The 14338-nt window shown below is 39.5% G+C and overlaps 7 protein-coding genes across 7 annotated transcripts; 4 read left to right on the forward strand and 3 right to left on the reverse strand.

Moving 5' to 3' along the window:
* Positions 1–73: 73 nt before the first annotated feature.
* On the forward strand, positions 74–451 carry RPA12 (DNA-directed RNA polymerase I core subunit RPA12; the record flags this gene model as incomplete). The annotated part of the gene is made up of 1 exon (XM_056229108.1): positions 74–451. The coding sequence occupies one exon, from the start codon at positions 74–76 to the stop codon at positions 449–451; it is 378 nt and encodes a 125-aa protein (XP_056083160.1).
* Positions 452–787: 336 nt separating this feature from the next.
* On the forward strand, positions 788–2476 carry CCT5 (chaperonin-containing T-complex subunit CCT5; the record flags this gene model as incomplete). The annotated part of the gene is made up of 1 exon (XM_056229109.1): positions 788–2476. One exon carries the CDS (start codon positions 788–790, stop codon positions 2474–2476), a length of 1689 nt encoding a protein of 562 aa, XP_056083161.1.
* A 207-nt stretch (positions 2477–2683) lies between these two features.
* On the reverse strand, positions 2684–4033 carry ARP3 (actin-related protein 3; the record flags this gene model as incomplete). Its single annotated transcript, XM_056229110.1, has 1 exon — positions 2684–4033. The coding sequence occupies one exon, from the start codon at positions 4031–4033 to the stop codon at positions 2684–2686; it is 1350 nt and encodes a 449-aa protein (XP_056083162.1).
* Positions 4034–4281: 248 nt separating this feature from the next.
* Positions 4282–11682, forward strand: TOR1 (phosphatidylinositol kinase-related protein kinase TOR1; the record flags this gene model as incomplete). The annotated part of the gene is made up of 1 exon (XM_056229111.1): positions 4282–11682. One exon carries the CDS (start codon positions 4282–4284, stop codon positions 11680–11682), a length of 7401 nt encoding a protein of 2466 aa, XP_056083163.1.
* Positions 11683–11849: 167 nt separating this feature from the next.
* On the reverse strand, positions 11850–12272 carry YAE1 (Yae1p; the record flags this gene model as incomplete). The annotated part of the gene is made up of 1 exon (XM_056229112.1): positions 11850–12272. One exon carries the CDS (start codon positions 12270–12272, stop codon positions 11850–11852), a length of 423 nt encoding a protein of 140 aa, XP_056083164.1.
* A 201-nt stretch (positions 12273–12473) lies between these two features.
* On the forward strand, positions 12474–13535 carry RFC2 (replication factor C subunit 2; the record flags this gene model as incomplete). The annotated part of the gene is made up of 1 exon (XM_056229113.1): positions 12474–13535. The coding sequence occupies one exon, from the start codon at positions 12474–12476 to the stop codon at positions 13533–13535; it is 1062 nt and encodes a 353-aa protein (XP_056083165.1).
* A 99-nt stretch (positions 13536–13634) lies between these two features.
* Positions 13635–14228, reverse strand: HAM1 (nucleoside triphosphate pyrophosphohydrolase HAM1; the record flags this gene model as incomplete). The annotated part of the gene is made up of 1 exon (XM_056229115.1): positions 13635–14228. One exon carries the CDS (start codon positions 14226–14228, stop codon positions 13635–13637), a length of 594 nt encoding a protein of 197 aa, XP_056083166.1.
* Between the last annotated feature and the right edge of the window lie 110 nt (positions 14229–14338).

Raw genomic sequence — 14338 nt, forward strand, 5'->3', positions numbered from 1 at the left:
AAGAGCATAATATGTGCGGAAGACCGAAGACAAGGTGAGAGGTACAAAGCAATCCAGTAAAGTGTGTATTGACATGTCTATTGTAGGGTCGTTAATTTTTTGCTTGGACTGCGGTGATCTGCTGGAAAATCCCAGTGCCGTGTTGGGCTCCAACGTTGAATGCAATCAATGCAAAGCCATATATCCGAAGTCACAGTTCTCTAATTTGAAAGTCATCACTACAACGGCAGATGATGCCTTCCCATCCTCGCTTAGAGCTAAGAAATCTGTGGTGAAGACATCTTTGAAGAAGAATGAGCTAAAAGACGGTGCTACTATCAAGGAAAAATGCCCTCAATGTGGCAATGAGGAGATGAACTACCATACTTTGCAATTAAGGTCTGCAGATGAAGGTGCTACCGTCTTCTATACATGCACCTCCTGTGGTTACAAGTTCCGTACCAACAATTGATCTGATTGTTTTCGCAGAGACTACGCATTTGTACACTAATTCCATCCACTTCCATCATGTGAGAATCTATAGTATATCATTTATAAGACAAAAAAAATTACGTACTGACGATAGATAGATAGCATACAATATCATATTATTCTTACTAGTTACTATACCTCATCGCATGTGCTCTACCCACGTGGAAAGTGATTTGACTCCATTGAATGAAAAATTTTGTTTAGAAATAACTAGAAATGTGTCTTGGTGGATGTGGCAAAATATAGTGTGCCAATAGAAGAGGTTGAGACTCAGAGAAATAACAGCAATCAACCATTTCAATAGTAATATCTGAAAATGGCTGCTCGTCCACAACAACCCCCCATGGAAATGCCGGATCTGTCCAACGCCATTGTGGCACAAGACGAGATGGGTAGGCCCTTTATCATTGTGAAAGATCAAGGCAACAAGAAGAGACAACACGGATTAGAAGCCAAAAAATCACATATATTGGCTGCTAGATCAGTGGCTTCCATCATCAAAACATCATTGGGTCCCCGTGGGTTAGATAAAATCTTGATCTCACCAGATGGTGAAATTACCATTACCAACGATGGTGCTACAATCTTATCTCAAATGGAACTAGACAACGAGATAGCCAAGCTATTAGTACAACTATCCAAATCTCAAGACGATGAAATTGGTGACGGTACTACAGGCGTTGTTGTTTTAGCGAGTGCATTACTCGACCAAGCCTTAGAACTAATTCAAAAGGGTATACATCCAATCAAGATTGCTAATGGATTTGATGAAGCTGCCAAGTTAGCCATTGCCAAGTTAGAAGAGGCGTGCGATGACATTTCGGCATCAAACGATGAGTTGTTCAGAGACTTTTTATTGAGGGCCGCCAAGACTTCTTTGGGCTCCAAGATTGTCTCCAAGGACCATGATAGATTTGCTGAAATGGCTGTGGAAGCGGTCATCAATGTCATGGACAAAGATCGTAAGGATGTGGATTTCGATTTGATCAAGATGCAGGGACGTGTTGGTGGATCCATAAGCGACTCCAAACTGATTAATGGTGTTATTTTGGACAAGGATTTTTCTCACCCACAAATGCCTAAGTGCGTTTTACCAAAGGAGGGATCTGATGGTGTTAAATTAGCTATATTAACGTGTCCATTTGAACCACCTAAACCCAAGACCAAGCATAAACTGGACATCTCTTCAGTAGAAGAATACCAAAAACTACAAACTTATGAACAAGACAAGTTCAGGGAAATGATAGACGACGTAAAGAAGGCTGGCGCAGATGTTGTTATATGTCAATGGGGTTTTGACGATGAGGCTAATCATTTGTTGCTACAAAATGACTTACCTGCTGTAAGATGGGTAGGTGGCCAAGAGCTAGAACATATTGCTATTTCCACAAACGGCCGTATTGTTCCAAGATTCCAAGATTTATCGAAAGAGAAACTGGGTACGTGTTCCCGAATCTACGAACAGGAGTTTGGTACTACCAAAGACCGTATGCTAATTATTGAGCAAAGTAAAGAAACGAAGACCGTAACATGTTTTGTTCGTGGTTCCAATAAAATGATTGTGGACGAAGCTGAACGTGCATTGCATGATTCTTTATGCGTGGTACGTAATTTGGTCAAAGACTCACGTGTGGTTTACGGTGGTGGGGCAGCAGAAGTGGCCATGTCGTTGGCCGTCTCTGAAGAAGCTGATAAGCAACGTGGCATCGATCAGTATGCGTTCCGTGCATTTTCCCAAGCATTAGACACCATTCCAATGACTTTGGCTGAAAACTCCGGCCTTGACCCAATTGGCACTTTATCTACATTGAAAAGTAAACAGCTTAAAGAAAAGATCTCCAACATCGGTGTTGATTGCCTGGGATACGGGTCGAACGACATGAAGGAACTGTTTGTGGTCGATCCATTTATTGGCAAGAAGCAGCAAATTTTACTGGCAACTCAGTTATGTAGAATGATTTTAAAGATTGATAACGTCATCATTAGTGGTAAGGATGAATATTAGTTTTGTATAAATAGATAATAAAAGATATGATTTAATCAAACATCCCTTAGATTTTTCTCTTCTCAAATCGACATTTTTGATTACTTGACTGTACATACACTTGTATATAATAGGTTGTATACGCATATCTAAATGAAGTGTGGGGCGTTTCAATTCTTTGTATGTTGTTTTTTACACTTTTTTTTATTAATGTGATAAATTCAGGGGTCAAACCATGTTGAATAGGCTGAAATTTCTGACAATTTCTGGACCATATTCCTCATAATCCTTCTTAGTGTGACAGTAGCCCTTGAATTCAGCGGTTTGTGCCAGTAACGAACCACCAAACCAAACAGCATTTCTCTGCTTTCTATGAGAAATCACGGAAACATCTACACCAGTTGATTTAGTGCCGCTTAACAGCTCACTTTGCGCAATTCTGCTATTTACGATTGACTTCAAATCTCTTTGTAAACGACGTCCAAAATCCTTGAACATGGTGGATCCACCTGATAATACGATATTATTGTAAAGACCTTTACGAACATCAATAGGACACGCCTGGATTGTCTGATCTACTACCATAGGCAAAGGAGTCAAGAAATCAGATGATGCAATTTCAGGGTTAAAAAAGATTTCTGGAGCCAGAAATCTTTCATAGCCAATATCTACAACTTTTCTCCTCGTTTTTTCTTGATTTTCCACCACAAATTGAGCAAATTTGGAAGGGTCTCTATCGAATTTATTGAACTCCTTCACAATATCTGGACAGACATAACAATATTCCTGCTTAATCTTTTCTGCAGTTCTCAGAGAAGTGTCTGCTTCGCCACGTTCTCTTAACAGGGATTGTATGAACAACGTGATGTCTCTGCCGGCAATTGGAATATTCTTGATTGCTGAGCCAATAACGTAACCTTCTGCTACTGGAATAACGTGAGTGACACCGTCACCAGAATCTATCACAGTACCGGTCAATGATCTATCCGTCACTTTAGAGGAGGTCCAAGACGCAGCCAGTGCCAAAACTGCTTGCACAGCAATATATAGACCAGCACAATTGAACGATTCAAAGAAAATTTCAGCGACTTGTTCTCTGTTTTCTGGAGGGTTCAGTGGTGGTTCGGTCAACAGGAAAAAATGATCTTCAGGTTCTGTTCTTAAATACTTGAAAATGGAATTTTCCCAGAATCTCTCCATATGGTCCCAATTTTCCACTTGTCCGTGTCTGATCGGATAACTTAATGAATAAGAGGGCCCTTGCGATGCCACCAAAGCCTCATTCCCAATATAAAAATCCAAATCCTCTGTACCTCTCTTACCGGACAAATTATTGGATAGCAGGCCACCAGTGGCACCGTTGAAATTAGTAGCGGACGTGGCATTACCAAAGTATGATGCCTCGCTACCAGTTGCTGAAGTCGCGCCAACACCCGACGACTTCTTGGTATTGGAAGGTGCTGCCGTAGCTATTGCCGTGGGGAAGACCCACGAGGGAGCATCATTGCCGGCGAAGCCGAGCTTGGTCAGCCCGGTACCATTGTCCATGACAACGGCGGGATTGTTTAAGTACGACATTAGATGCTGATTTCTTACTCAATTGTGGGGCCTTGCACTGGGGCCACGTCTTGATCGAACCACTCTCATGTTCTTGTTTGAAACTTTTGAAAAGGGGTTTTCGCCTTGGAAGCCGCGAATGACCGGGTGACTTTTGAAGAGTCCTTATCGAAGGGTCTTTTGCTTATATTGAAAAGAGTTATATTGAATCCATGAGAAAGCCATTGGTATAGAAGCCGGTATTAGTCAGCGGGTAGGTTTGCATTGAAATGAGACTGCATGAGGAGCCGATTTGGGAAAATAGAGTGTTGAAAGTGGCTAACAACGATATGGACATGGACAGAAATGCGCAATTGGCACCAAGTTTGAATATGAACATGAATATGAACAGAAACAGGAATGAACCTGGCTTGATTTCTAGTATGTTTGGTGGAATGATAGTTGAAAGTAATAGTGATGTAAATTTTAGGCCCATCTTGGAGAAAATTTTCCGCGAATTGACCAGCGATCATGAGGAGGAGCGAAAATTGGCTGGTATTTCATTGTTAGATCTACTCGTGTCCTTGGAGCACGAGTTGTCGATAGAAGAGTTCCAAGCGGTCTCAAACGAGGTAAACAACATGATTTTAGAGCTGGTTCATACAAAGAAGACGAATACCAGAGTCGGGGCCGTTTTATCTATAGACACCTTGATTTCATTCTATACGTTTACTGAGGAACTGCCCAATGAAACTTCACGTTTGGCTGGTTATCTTCGAGGACTGATCCCTTCTAATGACGTGGAGGTCATGAGATTAGCAGCCAAAACGTTGGGTAAGCTAGCCGTTCCAGGGGGCACATATACTTCTGATTTCGTGGAGTTCGAGGTAAAATCTTGTTTAGAATGGCTTACTGCCTCCACGGAAAAGAACTCATTTTCCAGTTCTAAACCAGACCATGCCAAGCATGCAGCACTTTTGATTATAACAGCATTAGCTGAAAACTGCCCATATTTGCTCTACCAATACTTGAATTCCATACTGGATAACATTTGGAGAGCTCTAAGAGACCCTCACCTGATGATCAGAATTGACGCTTCCATCACTTTGGCCAAATGTCTTTCTACTTTACGAAATAGAGACCCCCAATTGTCTAGTCAGTGGGTGCAACGACTAGCTACAAGTTGTGAATATGGCTTTCAAGTGAATACTCTAGAATGCGTCCATGCAAGCTTATTGGTTTATAAAGAAATTTTATTTTTGAAGGATCCCTTTCTAAATCAAGTGTTCGACCAAATGTGTCTGAATTGCATAGCTTATGAGAACCATAAGGCGAAAATAATCAGAGAAAAAATTTACCAGGTTGTTCCCTTATTAGCATCGTTCAACCCTCAATTATTTGCAGGCAAATATTTGCATCAAATCATGGAAAATTACTTGGAAATTTTAAACAATGCCCCAGCCAAGAAAATACCACACCTTAATGACGACAAACCACAGATATTGATATCGATTGGTGATATTGCATATGAAGTTGGGCCGGATATTGCACCCTATGTGAAACAAATTCTTGACTATATCGAACATGACTTACAGACAAAATTTAGGGTTAGGAAGAAATTTGAAGGTGAGATTTTTTACTGCATTGGAGGATTAGCAATGCCATTGGGTCCAGTCTTGGGCAAATTATTAAACAAGAATATACTTAATCTCATGTTTAAATGCCCTCTTTCTGATTATATGCAGGAAACTTTTCAAATATTGACCGAAAGAATACCATCGCTGGGTCCAAAAATAAATGACGAGTTACTTAACCTGGTTTGTTCAACATTATCAGGCACATCATTTATCCAACCAGGATCTCCAATGGAGATACCGCCATTTTCAAAAGCAAGAGCAAGGGAGTGGAGAAATAAAAGCATTCTACAAAAGACGGGAGAGAGTAATGACGATAATAATGATATAAAAATCATTATCCAAGCCTTTAGAATGCTTAGAAATATTAAGAACAAGTTTTCGTTGGTGGAATTTGTCAAAATTGTTGCGCTTTCGTACATTGAACATACGGATCCTAAGGTGAGGAAACTGGCTGCATTAACATCTTGTGAAATTTACGTCAAGGACAATATTTGCAAACAAACATCGTTACATTCGCTGAATACTGTATCTGAAGTTTTGTCTAAACTTCTAGCAATTACGATTGCAGATCCTAGACAAGATATTAGGTTAGACGTCTTAAAGAACCTGGATCCGTGCTTCGATCCGCAATTAGCCCAACCAGAAAATTTAAGGCTTTTATTTACTGCATTGCATGATGAGTCATTTAATATCCAATCGGTAGCAATGGAGCTTGTTGGGAGATTATCTTCCGTAAACCCTGCCTATGTTATTCCGTCGATTCGAAAGATATTGCTGGAACTGTTGACAAAATTGAAGTTTTCTTCCTCTTCTAGGGAAAAGGAAGAAACTGCAAGTTTACTATGCACTCTTATCAGGTCAAGTAAAGATGTTACAAAACCATATATTGAACCTCTTTTGAACGTTCTTTTACCAAAATTTCAGGATAACTCCTCGACAGTTGCATCAACTGCGTTGAGAACTATAGGTGAACTGTCCGTTGTAGGGGGCGAGGACATGAAAGTTTATCTTAAAGATTTGTTTCCATTAATCATTAAAACGTTTCAAGACCAATCAAACTCTTTCAAAAGAGAAGCTGCGCTCAAGGCTTTGGGCCAACTTGCAGCTTCCTCCGGCTATGTCATAGATCCCTTACTTGATTATCCCGAGTTATTGGGTGTCTTAGTGAATATTTTAAAGACTGAAAACTCTCAAAATATTAGAAGACAAACAGTAACTTTGATAGGTATATTAGGTGCTATTGATCCGTATCGCCAAAAGGAACGTGAAGTAACTTCTACAACTAATATATCGACAGAACAGAATGCCCCACCCATCGACATTGCTCTTCTTATGCAAGGCATGTCTCCGTCGAATGATGAATATTACACCACTGTTGTCATCCACTGTTTGCTAAAAATTTTGAAAGACCCCTCACTATCGTCGTACCATACAGCCGTAATCCAAGCAATTATGCACATTTTTCAAACGCTTGGTCTAAAATGTGTCTCATTCTTGGACCAAATCATCCCAACTATCTTGGATGTTATGCGCACATGCTCTCCATCGTTATTAGAGTTCTACTTTCAACAGCTTTGCTCTTTAATTGTCATCGTTAAGCAGCATATTAGGCCGCATGTAGATTCTATATTTCAGGCAATCAGAGATTTTTCGTCCGTCGCTAAGTTACAAATAACGATCGTAAGTGTTATTGAAGCGATATCAAAGGCTTTAGAGGGCGAGTTCAAAAGATTGGTTTCTCTTACTCTGACACTTTTCCTAGTCATCCTGGAGAATGATAAATCTACTGATAAGATTCTCTCTAGAAGGATATTGAGGCTATTAGAGGCATTTGGTCCTAATTTAGAAGGTTATTCGCATTTAATTGTCCCGAAGATAGTTCAAATGACTGAGGTCGCCAGTGGGAACCTACAAAGGTCTGCAATTATAACTATTGGAAAGCTAGCGAAAGATGTCGACCTCTTTGAAATGTCTTCAAGGATTGTTCATTCTCTCCTTAGGGTACTGAGTGCAACAACGAACGATGAACTCTCAAAAATCATCATGAATACTCTGAGTTTATTGTTACTACAAATGGGTACATCTTTTACCATTTTCATTCCCGTTATCAATGAAGTTCTAATGAAGAAACGTATCCAACACACGATATACGATGATTTAACCAACAGATTACTAAATAATGACGTTCTTCCTACAAAAATATGGGAGGTGAATACAACGGATTATCCACATGCAGAATTAGTGGATGCAACAGATGCAGGCGTTGCAAAATTGCCCATAAACCAATCAGTTTTGAAGAGCGCTTGGAACTCCAGCCAGCAAAGAACTAAAGAGGACTGGCAAGAATGGAGCAAACGACTATCCATTCAACTATTAAAAGAATCACCTTCCCATGCTCTGAGAGCTTGTTCAAACCTTGCAAGCATGTACTACCCACTCGCTAAGGAACTTTTCAATACTGCCTTCGCATGTGTTTGGACAGAGCTTTATAGTCAATATCAAGAAGATTTGATTGAGTCATTATGTATAGCATTATCTTCTCCCCAAAATCCACCTGAAATACATCAAACATTATTAAACCTAGTAGAATTCATGGAGCATGACGACAAAGCATTACCTATCCCAAATCAAAGCCTGGGTGAGTATGCCGAGAGGTGTCATGCCTATGCTAAAGCATTGCATTACAAGGAAATAAAGTTCATCAAAGAGCCTGAGAACTCCACTATTGAATCACTGATCAGCATTAATAATCAATTGAACCAAACGGATGCTGCTATCGGTATTCTAAAGCATGCTCAACAACATCACTCACTTCAACTAAAGGAGACATGGTTCGAAAAATTAGAGCGCTGGGAAGATGCATTACATGCTTATAATGAGCGTGAAAAGGCAGGTGATATTTCTGTAAGTGTAACACTCGGTAAGATGAGATCCCTTCATGCCCTTGGCGAATGGGAACAGTTATCCCAATTAGCAGCTAGAAAATGGAAAATTTCTAAGTTGCAGACAAAAAAATTAATAGCTCCCTTAGCAGCTGGTGCTGCATGGGGTTTAGGTGAGTGGGATATGCTTGAGCAATACATAAGTGTGATGAAACCAAATTCCCCAGACAAGGAATTTTTTGATGCTATTTTATATTTGCACAAAAATGACTACGAGGATGCTGGCAAACACATACTTAATGCCAGGGACTTACTTGTAACTGAGATTTCCGCCTTAATAAACGAAAGTTATAACAGAGCTTATAGTGTCATTGTCAGAACGCAAATAATTACGGAGTTTGAAGAAATCATCAAATATAAGCAACTGCCACCTAATTCCGAAAAGAAGCCTCACTATCAAAATCTTTGGACGAAAAGATTGCTAGGTTGCCAAAAAAATGTTGATTTGTGGCAAAGAGTGCTCAGAGTGAGATCATTGGTCATCAAACCGAAACAAGATATACAAATATGGATTAAGTTTGCAAACTTGTGTAGAAAATCTGGTAGAATGAGACTGGCCAAAAAGGCACTAAATATGCTGCTTGAAGCAGGTAGCGATCCCACTTTACCGAATACGGCAAAGGCTCCTCCACCGGTCGTTTACGCACAACTAAAATACATTTGGGCCACAGGAGCTCATAAAGAAGCGTTGAACCACTTGATAGGATTTACATCCAGATTAGCGCATGATCTTGGTTTAGATCCAAATAATATGATCGCTCAAAGTGTAAAACTATCAAGTGCAAGCACAGCTCCATATGTTGAAGAATACACAAAACTATTGGCTCGATGTTTTTTAAAGCAGGGTGAATGGAGAATAGCAACTCAGCCGAACTGGAGAAACACAAATCCGGATGCAATTCTTGGTTCTTATCTGTTGGCGACACATTTCGATAAAAATTGGTATAAGGCGTGGCATAATTGGGCATTAGCTAATTTTGAGGTAATATCTATGGTTCAGGAAGAGACTAAATTAAACGGAGGTAAAAATGATGAAGACGATGACACGGCGGTTAACAATGATCATGTCCGAGCTGAAAGTAGCATTTTAGGGAGCGGCTCCTTGACTATAAATGGTAATAGATACCCACTGGAGCTGATTCAAAGACATGTTGTTCCAGCTATCAAGGGATTTTTTCATTCAATATCCCTATTAGAATCCAGTTGTTTGCAAGACACATTAAGATTGTTAACGCTTCTGTTCAACTTTGGTGGTATTAAAGAAGTTTCGCAAGCCATGTATGAAGGCTTCAATTTGATGAAAATCGAAAACTGGCTCGAAGTCTTGCCGCAGTTAATTTCCCGTATTCACCAACCCGATCCTACAGTGAGCAACTCCCTTTTATCTTTACTTTCCGATTTAGGCAAAGCTCATCCACAGGCACTTGTGTATCCTCTAACAGTTGCAATCAAATCAGAATCTGTTTCAAGACAAAAAGCAGCTCTTTCAATAATAGAGAAAATAAGAATTCATAGTCCAGTCCTGGTGGACCAGGCTGAATTAGTCAGTCATGAATTAATCAGAGTAGCCGTTTTATGGCACGAATTATGGTACGAGGGCTTGGAAGACGCAAGTCGGCAGTTTTTCGTTGAACATAACATAGAGAAGATGTTCGCTACCTTAGAACCTTTACATAAGCATCTGGAAAATGAACCTCAAACTTTAAGTGAGGTATCGTTTCAGAAGTCATTTGGTAGAGATTTGAACGATGCCTACGAATGGCTGAATAACTACAAAAAATCAAAAGACATCAATAATTTAAACCAAGCCTGGGATATTTATTATAACGTCTTTAGAAAAATTACACGTCAAATACCACAACTACAGACCTTAGAATTACAACATGTTTCACCACAGCTTTTGGCCACTCGTGACTTAGAATTAGCAGTTCCTGGCACGTATGCTCCGGGAAAATCTACCGTTAGAATTGCAAAATTTGAACCCCTGTTCTCTGTCATCTCTTCAAAGCAAAGGCCAAGAAAATTTTCCGTCAAAGGCAGTGATGGTAAGGATTATAAATATGTCCTAAAAGGACACGAAGACATAAGACAAGATAGCCTTGTAATGCAATTATTTGGCCTAGTTAATACTTTATTAAAGAATGATTCCGAGTGTTTCAAGAGACATTTAGATATACAGCAATACCCTGCTATTCCATTATCACCTAAATCTGGCCTGTTGGGATGGGTTCCGAACAGTGACACATTTCACGTTTTGATCAGGGAACATCGTGATGCTAAAAAGATTCCGTTAAATATTGAGCATTGGGTTATGTTACAAATGGCCCCTGATTATGAAAATCTAACACTTCTGCAGAAAATCGAAGTATTCACGTATGCTTTAGATAATACAAAGGGTCAGGACCTGTACAAAATTTTATGGTTGAAGAGTAGATCGTCAGAAACATGGTTAGAACGTAGAACAACTTATACGAGATCTTTAGCTGTGATGTCCATGACTGGCTATATTTTGGGATTAGGCGATCGTCATCCTAGCAATTTGATGTTGGACAGAATTACTGGGAAAGTTATTCATATTGATTTTGGTGATTGTTTTGAAGCTGCCATCTTAAGAGAGAAATATCCCGAGAAGGTCCCATTCAGATTAACCAGAATGCTAACATATGCAATGGAAGTTAGTGGAATTGAAGGTAGTTTTCGTATCACCTGTGAACATGTCATGAGAGTTTTGAGAGATAACAAGGAATCATTGATGGCAATTTTAGAAGCTTTTGCACTTGATCCTCTAATTCACTGGGGCTTTGACCTGCCTCCTCAAAAACTCACTGAGCAAACCGGAATTCCATTGCCGTTGATAAATCCTAGCGAGCTACTGAGAAAGGGGGCAATTACTGTTGAGGAAGCAGCAAACATGGAAACAGAACAACAAAATGAGACTAGAAATGCCAGGGCAATGCTTGTCTTAAGACGTATTACGGACAAGCTAACAGGCAATGATATCAAGTGGTTTAGTGAATTAGATGTTCCCGAGCAGGTCGATAAACTAATCCAACAGGCAACTTCGATCGAAAGGCTCTGCCAACATTACATCGGATGGTGTCCATTTTGGTGAATACGGCATTTTCAGACATTTTCCTTCTTACCTGCTTATTATTTATTTTCTGTATCATGCATTTGTGTAAATATTATGTAATATGTATTATTATTATTGTGATTACTAGTCATTACGTGTGAGAAATTACGTAAACTTCTGACGTTGGCCTGGATGCGAATTTTTGACTAAATGGGGGTTACATGATATTTTTCACAGTAATCATTAATGACATCAATCCATTTACTTACAAGTGGATGCATTTCTTTCAAATCGAAATTTGAATCAAACATTGACTTACTGAGCACTCTATCAATCCGTAATTCTTTTTGAGCCTCAATGTACGCCTTTCTGAGATCATCATCTGTATCGCCAAAGCGTACCTGCAAACCAAGTAAAATCCCCATAATGACACCGACTTGTTTTCCCAACCTAGCGCCAGTGGGGAAACCGTCATTGAAACCCTCTTGCAGCCTTTCCTCTTTGGAACTTACTATACCATCCAAATACCCTCTTTTACTGTGGTGTTCTCTTAATTTTGCTAAATCTGGCGACTGTTCGGTTTCCACATCGTCGTCTGATCCCCACACATCATCCCAAGCGGTTGACATTATTCTATATGCTACCTCAGTGTATAGTTCCTTATCCAAACCTTCTGTTTATAAAATTTCACTCATCGCAGTTATTTTTCAGTTTTTTAAGCTTGCCCACTTAGGAACTAATCGAAAAGAAACTTAGGCAAACACGCCAAATGCTCTAAAACAAAATAAAATACAGCAACAGTGTCAGGAAACACTAAGTAATCAATTGGAATGTTTGAAGGGTTCGGTCCAAGTAAGAAACGTAAAACATTAAAGTTAGCCACAGAGCAGTCTTTAGCGCAACAACCATGGGTTGAAAAATACAGGCCCAAGAACTTAGATGAAGTGACAGCTCAAGATCATGCTGTTAAAGTTTTGAAAAAAACTTTAAAATCAGCTAATCTCCCACATATGCTGTTTTATGGGCCTCCAGGGACTGGTAAAACGTCTACCATTCTAGCATTAACCAAAGAATTATATGGACCAGAATTGATGAAATCGAGAATCTTGGAACTGAATGCTTCCGACGAACGTGGTATTTCTATTGTAAGAGAAAAAGTGAAAAATTTTGCAAGGTTGACAGTATCTAAGCCTAGCAAACATGATTTGGAGAACTATCCATGTCCACCATATAAGATCATTATCCTTGATGAGGCCGATTCAATGACTGCCGATGCACAAAGTGCACTGCGTAGAACAATGGAGACTTATTCGGGTGTAACGAGATTCTGTTTGATTTGTAACTATGTGACAAGAATTATCGACCCATTAGCATCCCGTTGCTCGAAATTTAGATTCAAAGCTCTAGATTCGAATAATGCCATTGACCGTTTAAGGTATATCAGCGAGCAAGAGAACGTTAAATGCGATAGTGGTGTTTTGGAAAGAATCTTGGACATTTCAGCGGGTGACTTGAGAAGAGGTATTACGCTATTACAGTCCGCTTCCAAGAAGGCACAGTATTTAGGTGATGGTAAAAATATAACTTCGACACAAGTGGAAGAGTTAGCCGGGGTAGTACCTCATGACGTTTTGATGAAAATCACTGATAAAGTTAGAGGCGGTGATTTTGATGAAATTAATACATATGTGAACACATTCATGAAAAACGGTTGGTCAGCTGCTTCCGTAGTAAATCAACTACACCAATACTACATCACCAACGACAGCTTTGATACGAATTTCAAGAACCAGATATCTTGGTTACTGTTTACTACAGATTCAAAGTTAAATAATGGTACGAATGAGCATATCCAGTTATTGAATTTGTTAGTTAAAATATCCCAACTCTAATATGCAGGAATCTTTATATTACGTAAGTACATATAAAGGCGACATAAAAAGTAATAATAAAAACTCTATCTATAATCTTTCTTGTCTCTGGGTAAACACCTAGAACTCATTTTGATACAAGTATTTTTTGAATTGAGCAAAGGCTTTACCACGATGAGAAATGGCATTTTTTGCTTCTTTCGTCATTTCCGCATATGTTAAACCATGGCTATCAAAAGGTTCAAAGATTGAATCCCAGCCGAACGTAGTTGGGCCACGGCTCGAGACAATCCTACCCTTTGTGATCCCTTGAAAGAAGTGGTATTCGCCTTTGGAATCAGCAAAGCAGATAGTGGTAACAGCTTCTGCGTTCTTGTTTTCAAAAGGTTCCAGCATTTTCACAATCTTGTCTAATCCCATACTCTTCAAAAACCATTTAATATAAGCGCCCGGCAATCCGTTGAATTCATCAAATCTTAGTGCAGTGTCTTCTACGAACACAGGTTTGCCCTCACCCAAGGCCGCAACGGCTTGTTTCCCCTTGGCCAACGCAATGGCGTTTAGATCTGTATCCTGCAACTCTTCAAGATCCAATGCTTCATTGATTAGATGAATGGTTTTATTGGAACTATTGGCATCTTGAGCCAGAATCGACTGCACTTCCTTCAACTTGTTGGCGTTGCCAGTGACAAATATAATTTCGTTGTTACTCATATTGTGTTCGTTCTCTTCATATATATATATATGTGTGTGTTGCGAGTGCTTGTGTTTCAAAAACGAATACTAAAATTTGAAGTTTGAAATAATTTGAAAATAAATAATTT

Source organism: Saccharomyces kudriavzevii (genome assembly GCF_947243775.1).
Source record: "Saccharomyces kudriavzevii IFO 1802 strain IFO1802 genome assembly, chromosome: 10".
Lineage (NCBI taxonomy): Eukaryota > Fungi > Ascomycota > Saccharomycetes > Saccharomycetales > Saccharomycetaceae > Saccharomyces > Saccharomyces kudriavzevii.